At 44.9% G+C, this 13,209-nt stretch overlaps 2 protein-coding genes across 5 annotated transcripts in view; one reads left to right on the forward strand and one right to left on the reverse strand.

The window, feature by feature from the left end:
- Window positions 1-1,219, reverse strand: part of babam2 (BRISC and BRCA1 A complex member 2) — a 155,451-nt gene extending 154,232 nt beyond the window's left edge. The window contains exon 1 of one of the 2 annotated variants that reach the window (XM_052025195.1): window positions 1,052-1,219. The gene's annotated coding sequence lies outside the window, so the exon portion shown is untranslated. Of the gene's footprint in view, window positions 1-566; window positions 759-1,051 lie in introns of those variants that run through there. The other variant, XM_052025196.1, reaches the window with a different exon arrangement.
- A 353-nt stretch (window positions 1,220-1,572) lies between these two features.
- The window catches only part of rbks (ribokinase), a 124,182-nt gene continuing 112,545 nt past the window's right edge, over window positions 1,573-13,209 (forward strand). For all 3 annotated transcript variants that reach the window (XM_052025020.1, XM_052025022.1, XM_052025021.1), the window contains exon 1: window positions 1,573-1,682. In XM_052025020.1, coding sequence (XP_051880980.1) covers window positions 1,609-1,682 — 74 coding nt within the window. In that variant the 5' untranslated portion in view covers window positions 1,573-1,608. The remainder of the gene's footprint in view (window positions 1,683-13,209) is intronic.

Here is a 13,209-nt window from a genome sequence, read left to right on the forward strand (position 1 = left end):
TTCTGTTTTTATTTTGGATTTCAAACATGTTTATATTTTTCTTTTCAAGTTTCTCTTTCTTATACTTTTTTATGATGGAGAAATCTATCTTGTAATGCAATTATTACAGCAATAAACAAAGAGATTACTGGGAAATAATGAACTTTATTGACAGAAATGGTTTGATGTTTTGTGCCTAATCCTAAAGGCAAAATTATGATCTTTAAAAATTATTATTTTCAGCCTATGCACAATTTTCTTGTGAAATATACCACTGATTAGCTTTTACAAGCAGGCAATACTTAGCACAAATAAAGTAACCTGTGAAGTTTAAGAAATCATGAAAGGTAAACAATACCAAATAGAGCTTTATTTAATATCAATAAATACTGAAATTGGCCTGTGAACATAAAAAGATTGGATGTTGATGTTTTGTGAGCAAAAAGTCTTCAACCCAGTTTTCAGATACCGACAGGTATTGTGGCTGTTTGCAACTTAAGAACACAAGGTCCGTGGAACTGCTGACTAAGGGCAAAGCATACAAGTTTAAAATTTAAATTATGAAGTATATACTTTTAAAAAATCACCTTCAGAGCTGCAGAGGAAGAAACCCGTGACCTTTTCTCGATGTACGTCAGTCTGAAACCTAAATACAGCTCCAAATGCTGTGCAGACCTCTGCACCTGCGTCACTTCTGATGCTGCTGAGATGTCACTCCTCCCCAGGATATCGGCTCCCTCCTCCTCCTCCTCCTCCGGGCTAGCATTGCAGGAAATGGCAAGCACGGTTTTGTAAACAAGCGGGTCGCTTAAACCCGTGCAGGGCCAAAATTTAGGAAATAAATGCACCAGCCATCACTGCATGCACCTCTTTTCTTTATTAAATGCAGCCACCTCAAACGAGTACGGTGCAGCAATGATTATTGCCCAGGACATTTTACCGGGGGTTGTAAGTGGGCCCTTTGGTAGGAAGGAGTTGCAATGGTTTATGTTTGCAGCGCACACACATTGATAATATATACACACACACACACGTATAAATATACGTTATATACACCCGGCGAAGCGAGTACCTGCTTGAGGCCTCCCGGCGATGCCCATCAACACACGGCGTCGAGTGACGCCGGCCCGCGCTCTTCCCAACGGTTCAAACGCTCCACCACGCCGGGCCGGCCGCGCATGCGCGCTCCACCGCTCCGGGCCGGCCCGCGCGCGCTCGCTCGCTCTCCAGCCAGCCGGGCCGGCCGCGCGCGCCACCGCGCGCGCGCTCTCCCCCCCCCCCCTCCCCCCCCCCCGGGCCGGCCGCGCCTGCGCACACCACCCCTCCCCTCTCCTCTCCTCTCCTCTCTCGTTGCTGACCCCACATTGCCTGACTGCCACTTTCCATCCCAGCGGGCTAACCGATAAATTCCCCCGCCCCCCCCCCTCTCCCTTCGCAAAGCAGTCCTTCTTGCTTTTCCCCTCTGTCCGGAAAATAAAATGTCTTGTCGAGCGTCATAGTTGTCAGAGTGAGGCAGCCTACTAGGTGTGGGGCCTTGCAGTAGCCCTGGATTGCATTGACCCACTCTTGCTGCCCAGCTCGCTGCAGAGAGTTGGTTCTGCTTCTTTTTAAAAGTAAAAGTTCCAAAACATGTCAAACTCTCCCTCTGCTACTGCGGTGCATGATGTAGTGGTTGTAGGATCCTGTATGACTGACTTGGTCAGGTTAGTGTATGGGTGTGCATGAATATTTCAGGGATATCTGTGTGTTTTCTGATTGCAAATTGTTAGTGCTGGGATTAAATACTTGATTTCACAGGAAAATTAACCAGTTTTAGAAGCTGAAAGCCTCGGTTTAAATATTTAGGGTATACAGTTTTTGTTTGTAAAGGAGAATTACTCTGTGCTGTTTCAAGTTCAAGTTTGCTGCCATGGGCATACATGCCCGGGGTATAAATGCCATGAAACTTAGCTTTTCTCAGCAGCAGTACAGTACATGCTCTGCCAGTGGTTCATGTTCCCAGGGATTACTTGCAGAAAAGTGGGTATTTATTTTTTAATCTGCCTAAATACATGTAAAATAAGGCTAACCCAACTCCAAAAGGATGTGTTAGAGTCCAATGCTTGTGTGTTATCTTGTTGGCATTAACTGGGTTCTCTTTCTGCTGGTGAACTTTGGGAAAGTAAACATTGCATGTATTTTTAGGTTGCCTCGCCCTCTTCTCTGTAGAAAGTGGTATATTTTAAACTTTATATACTCTCTCCTTGGGTTATATTCCATTGATATGCAATATATAAGTTTTGGTAGGAGGGGGGTTATCTATTGTCACTATTGTGGCTATTTTACTACCATGTTCATCAGTGATGAATTGCACAGCTCAACAGCCCTGATGTACAAAAGGATTGAATCTGATGTGCTGTCATCTTGAACATTTCCCGTACCAAGTTGTGTATCTTAATGTATTAACCTTTTCTAATATTCTTCCAATAGTGAAGTATCAATGGAGTATGTGTTTCAAATGGCTCTTAAATATTTTACTTGGAGCTGAGAAAAATAGAGGGCTATAGGTAAGCCTAGTAATTTCTAAGGTAGGGACATGTTCGGCACAGCTTTGTGGGCTGAAGGGCCTGAATTGTGCTGTAGGTTTTCTATGTTTCTGTGTTTCAAATGGTAGTTCTGAGAATTTGTTCTTGGATCTTTCCCTTTTATCCATTTGTTATTTAGCATTTCCATCCCATGTGAGTTCTGTAAGTTTAGAGGCAAGTGCAGGATAAGAACATGAGAAAGAGAAACAGGAGTAGAGTATTTGGTCCCTTACACTTGTTCCTTAATTCCCTGAGATCATAGCTGATATTTTATTTTACTGTCATTGTCCTGCATTAACTCTATATTCCTTAATTCCCATTATATGCAAAAATAAAAAGAAATATGTTTATGAAGGACAAACTCACTGTGGATTCTATTGCTTCGCTGCTTCCTGAGTCAAATAATTTGGAGGTACCTGAATGAATCCTGTTAAGTGTGGTTTAATTTTTGTTTTCAGTTGTTTGCTTGTGAGGAAGCTGAAGGTTTAAGCATTTGGGGGTTTTCTGAGGAGGTGCATTCAAACCATAAGTTCACTGAGCTGTCTGCCTAATAATGGCATTAGTAGTTTTGAAGGCCCAACGTTGCTTTGAACTTGTGGACACAATATATTTCTGTGATTAAACCAACCTGGCAGCAGCTCCTTGATCTATCTTGTTACTTTGTGCAGGAGCACATTGTTGAACTTTCCAAGTTAGTGAAATCACTGGGGTATGTTGGAGGGGCAAGGGAGGTGTTTTAGGTCTAAAGCTAGATATCACAATCCCATTGTTGAATTTCATTGTTTGTGTAGGAATACCCCTTGTGTGAAGGAACTAACTTTTGTTGCTTAGATTGAAAGTTGGTCGACATCCTTGATGATTCAGAAGATGATGGATACTGAGTTACCAGGGGCTTCCACATAAAGTAGGTACACTGAAGAACTGGAATATAGGTATACACTCAATATCTGCAAGAATAAGATCCTCTACCAAACCAAACCAAACCTGAAGCAGCAAGCTACCCTCCAACAAGAAAGATTCACAACAAGACTCAGGGGAAAATGTGGACCACTTCCTATATATCAGGAGCTACGGATGGGCGAAGGCACTCATTGATAAAATTTATCACTGCCTTGAATACACCAGTACAGTCTTGGCTAACTGAAGGAAAGGATATATGAAGATCAAAACGCAAGAATATATGGTCCACTGTCCTTTCCTATCAGATTCCATCTTCTTCATCACTTTGCCTCTTCCACCTATCACCTCCCAGTTTCTCACATCATTCCCACTTGCCCTCCCTCATCCCCACCTACCTATCTTCCCCCCTCACCTGGATTCATGTATTATCCTCCAGCTTGTGCTCCTCCCCCCCCCCCCCCCCCCCCCCCACCATTTTATTCTGGCTTCTGCCCTCTTTCTTTCTAGTCCTGATGAAGGGTCTCAGCCTGAAACGTCAACTGTTTATTTCCCTCCATAGATGCTGCCTAACCAGCTGAGTTCCTCCAGGATTTTTTTCTGTGTGTTATGGAGATCAAGACCCAGCACAAAACTCATAGTCTACTGGGCAGTAGTGATCCCTGCCCTCCTATATGCTTCTGAAATCTGGACTGCCCACAGCAGGCATCTCAAGGCACTGGAGAGATATAACCAATGCTGTCTCTGCAAAATCCTCCAAATTCACTGAAGGGATAAGCAAACAAACGTTAATGTCTTCTTCTAAGCCATCGTCACCAGTGATGAGGCCCTAGTTGCATTTGTTTGGCTAAATTGGGAAAGGCATGTCATTTGTATGCCCAGCACCAGACTCCTAAAACAGTCACTCTACTCCAAGCTCTTTGTGGGAAGACATTCCAGGATGTGCTCAAAGCTGCTTCGAGTAAATGCAACATCCCCATTGACTCCTGGGAATCTCTGGCCCTTGACTCCTCAAAGAGCAGGAGGAACGTTTAGGATGGTGTTGAGAACCTCAACACTACGCATTAGGAACATTCAGAAGCCCGGCAGAAGGTGCACACCACGTTATGAGCTTTTACTTGTCTACTTGCCCCGTTAGCCTCCACCTTCCCTATTTGTGGAAAATTCTGCATGCTCATTGATCTCATTAGTCAACTCAGTGCCCACAAAACTGCATTGGAAGCAAGCCATCCCCATCACATTGGACTGCCTAAGACAGCTTCTATCCCGTCGTTATAAGACAATAGTTCAATAGTCTTAGGTACCCTAGTACAATAAGATGGACTCTTGACCACACAATCTACCTTGTTATGACCTTGCACCTTATTGTCTACCTCCAGTGCACTTTTTCTGTAACTGTAACACTTTATTTCTGCATTCTATTATTGTTTTACATTGTACTGCCTCGATGCACTGTGCAATGAATTGATCTGTATGAATGGTATGCAAGACGAGTTTTTCACTGTACCTTGAGTTTTTCACTGTACCTCAGTACATGTGACAATAATAAAAAAAACTTACCAATTTAAGGGAGGAAAATAGTAATGTATATTGTTTGTAAATAGATCCATTGAGAGTCAGAGCCATAAAGCATGAAACAGGCCCTTTGGGCCAACTCGTCTGTGCTGATCAAGTTGCCTAACAACCTCTCCCATTTGCCTGCATTTCCCTCCAAATCTTTCCGATCCACATAACTGCCCAAATGCCTTTTAAATGTCGTAATTGTATCTGCCTCTACCTCTTCCTCTGGCAGCTCAATCCATTGTACAAAGTCGAGTTTATTGTCATGTGCACAAGTACATATATGCACAGGTGCAATGAGAAACTTGCTGGCAGCAGCATCACAGGCATATTACATCAGATACGCAACATTCACAAGAAAAATATAACTTAAACATACACATTTTTTTACAAAAAAGAACACAATTAGAACAAAGTCCATCTTAGTGCAAAGTGGTCATAGTGTTGCTGTACTGAGGTAGTGATTGGGGTTGTGCAGGTTAGTTCAAGAACCAAATGGTTGAAGGGAAGTAGCTGTTCTTGAACCTGGTGGTGTGGGGCTTCAGGCTTCTGTACCTCCTGCCTGATGGTACTACAAGAAGATGACATGGCCTGGATGGTAGGAATCTTTGTTGCTAGATGTTGCTGCCTTGAGGCAGCTTCCGCTGGTGGGAGAGATGTGCCCGTGATGTATTGGCTGAGTCCACTACTCTTGGCAGCTTCTTACGTTCCTGCGCATTCGAATTGCTATACCAGACCATGATGGAATCATTCGAGACACTTTCAGCAGTACATCTGCAGAAGTTTGTTAGATGTTTGGTAACATGCCGAACTCACTTAACCTTCTAAGAAAGTAAAGACACTGGAGTGCCTTCCTTGTGGTTGCATCTATGTGCTGGGCCCAGGACAAGTTATCCAGTATGTTAATGCCCAGGAATTTAAAGCTGCTGATGCTCTCCACTGCCGATCCCCCAATGTAGACTGGGACATGTTCACCCTCCTTCCCCTTCCTGAAGTCAACAATCAGCTCTTTAGTTTTACTGACATAGAGCGAGAGGTTGATGTTGTGGCACCACTTAACCAGGTGCCCTATCTCGTCCTGTACGCTGACTCATCACCACCTGTGATTCATCCAACAACAGTGGTGTCATCGGTGAATTTGTATATAGCATTGGAGCTGTGCTTAGTCACATAGTCCTGTGTGTATATGGAGTAGAGCAGGGGGCTAAGCACACAGCCTTGAGGTGCACCTGTGTTGATGGTCAGAGAGGAGGAGATATTGTTACCAATCCTCACTGATTGAGGTTTGCCGGTGAGGAAGTCAAGTATCCAGTGGCAGAGGGAGGTACAGAGGTCCAGGTCTTGAAGCTTGATGATGAGTTTGGATGGGATGACTGTGTTGAACACCGAGCTGTAGTCGATGAACAGCAGCCTGACATATGTGTTCCTGTTGTCCAGATTGTCCAGAGCAGAGTGAAGAGCCAGAGAAATCATATCTGCTGTTGACCTGTTGTGGCTGTAGGCAAATTGAAGTGGATCCAGATCATCTCTGAGGCAGGTTGATTCATGCCAAACCAACTCACCACCCTATGTGTGGAAAAAGTTGCCCCTCAGGTCCCTTTTAAATCTTTCCCCTCTCACCTATGCCCTCTAGTTTTGGACTTCCCTACCCTGGGTAAACTTTGGCTATTCACCTTATCTATGCCCCTCGTGATTTTAGAAACCTCTATAAGGTCACCCCTCAGCCTCCTGCACTCCAGAGAAAAAAGTCCCAGCCTATCCAGCCTCTCCATATAACCCAGCCCTCCTGTCCTGAAAACATCCTCATCTTTTTTGCACCTTCTTTCGTGTCCAGTCCTCCTGTCTAGATTCCATGGATGTCGAAATTTATCTTTGTGCCCTGTTGCAATATTTCTGCAACCATAGCAAAATTAATCAGGGAAAATGGCCCTTTGGAGGAGATAGAAACATAGAAAACCTACAGCACAATTCAGGTCCTTCAGCCCACAAAGCTGTGTCGAACATGTCCCTACCTTAGAAATTACTTGGCTTACTCATAGCCCTCTATTTTTCTCAGCTCCATGTACCTATCCAAAAGTCTCTTAAAAGACCCTGTCGTATCCGCCTCCACCACCGTTGCCGGCAGCCCATTCCACGCACTCACCACTCTCTGAGAAAAAAAACTTACCCCTGACATCTCCTCTATACCTACTCCCCAGCACCTTAAACCTATGTCCTCTTGTGGCAACCATTTCAGCCATGGGAAAAAGCCTCTGACTATCCACACGATCAATGCCTCTCATCATCTTATACACCTCTATCAGGTCCCCCCCATCCTCCGTTGCTCCAAGGAGAAAAGGCCGAGTTCCCTCAACCTGTTTTCATAAGACATGCTCCCCAATCCTGGCAACATCCTTGTAAATCTCCTCTGCACCCTTTCTATGGCTTCCACATCCTTCCTGTAGTGGGGTGACCAGAACTGAGCACAGTACTCCAAGTACTGTAATGATGTACCAAAATGTAGGGTGGCGTGGTGATGCAGTGGTCCTTGCAGCTCGTAGTCCTAAATATCCAGGTTCAATCCTAATCTCTGGTGCTGTACATGTGGAGTTTGCACGTTCTTTCTATGACTGTATGGCTTTCTTCCAGGTGCTTCAGTTTCCTCCAACATCCCACAGACATGCTGGTAGATTAATTGACTCGTGAAATACAAAGAAACTTTTGGTGAAGAGTACTGGACCCAAGTGTTAATTCTTTCTATTTCCACAGATGCAGCCTGACCTTTGTGTTTACAGCATTTTCTGATTTTTATTTCAGATTTCCAGCATCTGCAGTTTTTGGATTTTCATTGACAGCAAAATACCCCTTGGTGTTAGAGATAGCAAAAAGAATCAAAGCAAATTCTTTGGGTAGGTGAGAAAAAATAAGGTGTCGTAGTGCAAGGAAATGAGGGAAGGGGGGTAATAGGACTGATGGGATTAGTCTGCTTGGAACCAGCATGTACTGAATGGCTTCTTGTGATGTAATTAGGATATTAGGATATCAATATTCAGTCCTATTTAATCTGTTGTGTATTGCATGAGATCTTTAAATCCTTCACGTTATGCTCAAGGTATATTTGACTTTGAAGTTATTTTTGTTCTTTCAATTCAATTTAAGGTGTCTCTGAAACCAAACTGGCGTTATTTACCTCAATGCTTTTATGGAGGCTGCCATGTGTTTTACACTTTTAACATTTGTCACACTTAAGTAGTCAATCGGTTCTGAAGTGTTTTGGGTTGTATTGAACTTGCAAAAAGCCCTATGAAAATACTAACTCTACTAACTGTATCATCTAACTTCGGATTTTTTTTTCCACTCGTTATGTTTGTGATGATGCTGGGACAATTAATGGGATGACAATTCCACCTACTTACTCTTGCAGTTCATGTGGGATGATGCCCCGTAGAGCATGTGTAGTTAATAAGCATCCTCACATAACCACTATTGGAGAACTGACGATGACAGTAATGCCTTAACTAAAATTGCTTACACTAAATATGTTATTTTGGTTAATGCATCTAAATTTTTAAATCATACCAAATTGGGTAAAATTCCAAGTATGGTAGGGTGGCCCTCCAATTAGTATGATTGGAAGTAACCGGAAGATTACTTGTTGGCTGAGTCACCACCACTTCCTAGTTCCTAAATATGGCTCTGCAATATCCATGCTGTTGAGTGAGTGGAGACAACATCAATGTGTCTAGCCAAAGGAGTTGTTGAGAAGGCCACATCTCCCAATGAAAATAACATTGCCTTGGGAGCAGATGGCATCCCCGCTGAAATCCTAAAATTTAGCAGTGAAGAGCTTAAGTCAAATCCACAATTCCAATGTGGCTCTATGATGACATGCAATCCATGATGCTAACCAACTGCTTTACAATAGAACCAGTCTCGGGGAAGGGGCTTCAGAAATGCTGTAATCATGGCCCTTCTTCAAGAAAAGAGACAGGACTGACTTTGGTAATAACAAAGAGTTCTCCCCGTTGTCTGCCACAGGGAATGTTCTTGCTATGGTCCTCCTCAGCTGCTTCATCACTGTGGCTGAAGAATCACAGTGTGGATTCTGTCTAACTAGAGGCACAGTAGACTTGATATACACTGCATGACGACTCCAAGCTAGACACAGGGAGCAGCACCAGTGATTATTCATGGCTGCCTTCAAGTTTGCTAGAGCGTTTGGCTCCATCAGCCAGGAAGGAGAGTGAACATTCTCCTCAAATTTGGCTGCCCACAGAAATTCATCTCCATCTTACACTGGCTCCTTAACAGCATGCAAGCCATCATCCTAACCGACAGGTCTATAACAGTCTGGATGAAGGGTCTCAACCCAAATCGTCGACTGTTCATTTCCCTCCATAGGTGCTGCCTGACCCGATAAGTTCCTCCAGCATCTCATTTGTAGGTCTACAACAGAACCAATCTCATTGTCAAGGAAAGGCTGCATCATTGCCCCAACAATTTTCTCACTGCAGTGTTATTACCTGACCTCCAACAAACATCCCAAGGGATTAGAGCTGATCTTCAGAACTAATGGAAAACTGTGCAACCTATGGCAACTACACTCCGGAACCAAGGCCATTTGAACCTCACATGTTGATCTGCAATATGCAGATGACACTTGCTCTTGTGCACACTTGAAGGCTAAGCTTCTAGACACTATTGACTTTTCACTGAAGGATATGAGAGTATTGCCATACATTTAACCAACTTACTGCTGGTGTACCGCAATGCCCTCTGATTGAGGTCCACATCGAGCCGCTGGAAAATGTAGAAAAGATATTTCCCATATCTCAGAAGCCACTTCTAAGTGAAGGCAGACAAATTCAACACCAACTTCAGTGTGCCAGCTCAGCCTTTGGTCAATTGAAGACTTTGAAGATCTAGACCTTAAGCTGACATGAAGTTCATGGTCTGTTGGATAGCAGTGATCCCTGTTCTCTGAAATGCTTCTGAAACCTGGCTACCAATACCAAGTATTGCAAGGGACTGGGAAGAATACAATCGCTGCAAAATTCTCTAAATTTGCTGGATCACCAAATCCTGGGAGAGGATATCATCAATATCTTCTTCCAGGCCAACATCTGCAGAAATGAGGCCCCAGTCATTGTCAGCTGACTCAGGCAAACAACATCGCTCACATGACTGACACCAAACTCCTGAGACAAAGCTTCTATTTTGAACTCTGTTGTGAGAGAGAATTGCATCCCCACTGATTCCTGGGAACCTCTGGCCCACAACCACTCAAAGTGGGGAAGGAACATTCGGAATAGTGTGGAGAACCTCGACCGTGCATTGAGAGCACAGCGAAGCCCAGTGTAAGTGGCAGATGGAACACACCACTCCACAAGCTACCTGCCTGGGCTGAGAGCCGCCACCTACCCCACCATTGGAAGAGTCTGTGATCCCCACATTGTCCTCATTAGTCACCCCAGAACCTGCGAAACCAGAGTGAACCAGGTCATCGGCATTCCTTAGGACTGCCTGAGATGGAAAAGAGATCAATGTCTTTAATGGGGGAAGTGCAGAGCAATTAAAGCAGAAAATGCTGGAAGCACTTAGCAAGTCAGGCAGCATTCGTGGAAAGGGGAGACCCTTTGTCAGAACTTGAAATGTTATCTCTGTTTCCCTTTCCACATATATGCTGCCTAATCTGCTGAGTATTTCTAGCAACTTCTGTTTTTATTTCCATTTCCAGTATCTTCAGTTCTTTGATTTTCATTCAGTGTAAAGAAATCCAACCAAGATCATGACTGATTTCAGTCTTTGGTGTGCTACCTTTTCTGTGCTCTGCTCCTGCTCCTTTCTGGACCTTTTGCCTAATGCACCGTCAATGCCAAATTAGGTAGTTTGCAAATTCAATGTGCCTTGTCTGACTATCCATGTATCTGAAATAACAGTTAGCATCCTTGCATCTGTTGAGTAATTGACATGTGATGCAGTTTCCTGTGGTTTTGATAAATGTTGTTCACTTGCTCCATCCACACTCTGTAGCTATGTGTTCCAGCCTTGTAATAATGCTGCTTTAGCAGTTTAGACAGATAAAATGCTGTGTTAAGGATTGGGATGAAGACAGCTCAACACCAACCAGGACTAAGCAGCTGGCTTGATTGGTACACCAAGCATCACTTGAAGCATTTACTCCCCTCACCACTGGTGCACCATAGCTGCAGGGCGCGTACCCCCTATAAAACACACTGCAGTTACTTGCATAAGCTATAACAATGGCACCTTCCAAACCCTGCCTCTGCCATTAAGGAGGATAATGGTAGCAGGTACAGGTCACCACCTACGTGTTTTCCCCCAAATCACATACCACCCTCACTTGAAAATATATCACCATTCCTTCATCAATACTGGGTCTAAATCCTGGAATTCCCTTCCCAACAGCACCATGGCAGTACCCACAACATAAGGACTGCAGAAGATGACTCATCGCCATTTTATCAAGGGCAATAAATGCCAGAGATACCCACATCCTTGAATAACAAAAAAACGTTTCCCAAAACATCCTCTAAAAGATACAGAGACACAAGTGAGACTGCAGATGCTGGAAATCAGGAGCAACACACAAAATGCTGGAGGAACTCAGCAGGTCAGGCGTTATCTGTGGAGGGAAATGGACAGTTGACGTTATGGGCTTTGACCCTTCATCAGGACTGGAAAGAAAGAGGGCAGAAGCCAGAATAAAGGTGGGGGTGGGGGTGGTGTGAGGAGCACAAGCTGGCGGGTGATAGGTGAATCCAGGTGAGGGGGGAAAGGTAGGTAAGTAGAGGGGGGGGAAGTGGGAATGATGTGAGAAGCTGGGAGGTGATGGGTGGAAGAGGCAAAGGGCTGAAGAAGATGGAATCCAGATAGGAGAGGACAGTGGACCATGGAATAAAGGGAAGGAGCTGGAGAACCAAAGGGAGGATGGTGTGGTTGATGGGCAGGTTGTGAGAGCGATGGGAAAGAGAAGGGGTAAAGGGGCCTGATGGGGTAAGGGAAAACAAAGGTGGAGGGTGAGGGGAATCAGGGGAGCGGTTACTGGAAGTTAGACAAATCGATGTTGATGCCGTCAGGTTGGAGACTACCAAGATGGAATTTAAGGTGTTGTTACTCTAATCTGCATCTAAGCTCAACTCAGCAGTAGAGGAGGCCATGTTCAGACATGTCAGTGTGGGAATGGGAAGTGGAATTAAAATGGCCGGCCACCAGGAGATCCCGGCTGTTACGGTGGATGGAGCAAAGGTGTTTGACAAATCAATCCCCCAATCTGCGTCTGGTCTCACTGATGTAAAGGAGGCCACACTGGGAATACCGGACGCAATAAATGACACCAATGGATTCACATGTTAAGTGTTGCCTCACCTGGAAGGGCTGTTTAGGGCCCTGAATGGTGGTAAGGGAGGAGGTGCAGGGGCAGGTATAACACTTAGCACGGTTGCAGGGATAAGTGCCAGGAGGGGGACTATTGGGGAGGGATGAGCAGACAAGGGAGTCACAGAAAGAGTGATCCCTCCGGAAAGCCGGGAGGGGAGGGGAAGATGCGCCTGGTGCTGGGATCCCGTTGGAAATGGTGGAAGTTGCGGAGAATGATATGTTGGATACAGAGGCTCATGGGTTGGTAGGTGAGGACAAGGGGAACCCTATCCCTGTTATTTCGGTGGGGGGGAATGGGATGAGGGCAGATGTGTGGGAAAGGGAGGAGATGTGGGCGAGGGCTGCATTGATAGTAGTGGAGGGGACTCCCCATTTTTTTGAAAAAAGAGGACATCTCGAATGTCCTGGAATGGAAAGCCTCATCATGAGAACAGATGCAGTGGAGACAGAGGAGCTGAGAGAAGGGGATAGCATCCTTGCAAGTGACAGGGTGGGAAGAGGTGTAGTCAGGGTAACTGTGGGAGTCAGTGGGTTTGTAAAAGATGTCGGTAGAGTTGGGGAGCGTTACTGGTGTAGGTTTGGAACATGGATTGTTCCATTTAGCCAACGAAAAGGCAGGCATAGCTGGGGCCCATGCGAGTGCCCATGGATATACCTTTGGTCTGGAGAAACTGGGAGGAACCGAGAGAGAAGTTATTGAGGGGTGAGTTCCAGTTCTGCCAAACGGAGGAGGGTGGTGGTGAAGGGGAACTGGTTGGGTCTTTTATCAAGAAAGAGCCTTGAGGCCTTCCTGATGGGGGACGGAAATGTACAAGGACTGGACGTCCAT

This window comes from Pristis pectinata, chromosome 10 (genome assembly GCF_009764475.1).
Source record: "Pristis pectinata isolate sPriPec2 chromosome 10, sPriPec2.1.pri, whole genome shotgun sequence".
Taxonomy (NCBI): domain Eukaryota; kingdom Metazoa; phylum Chordata; class Chondrichthyes; order Rhinopristiformes; family Pristidae; genus Pristis; species Pristis pectinata.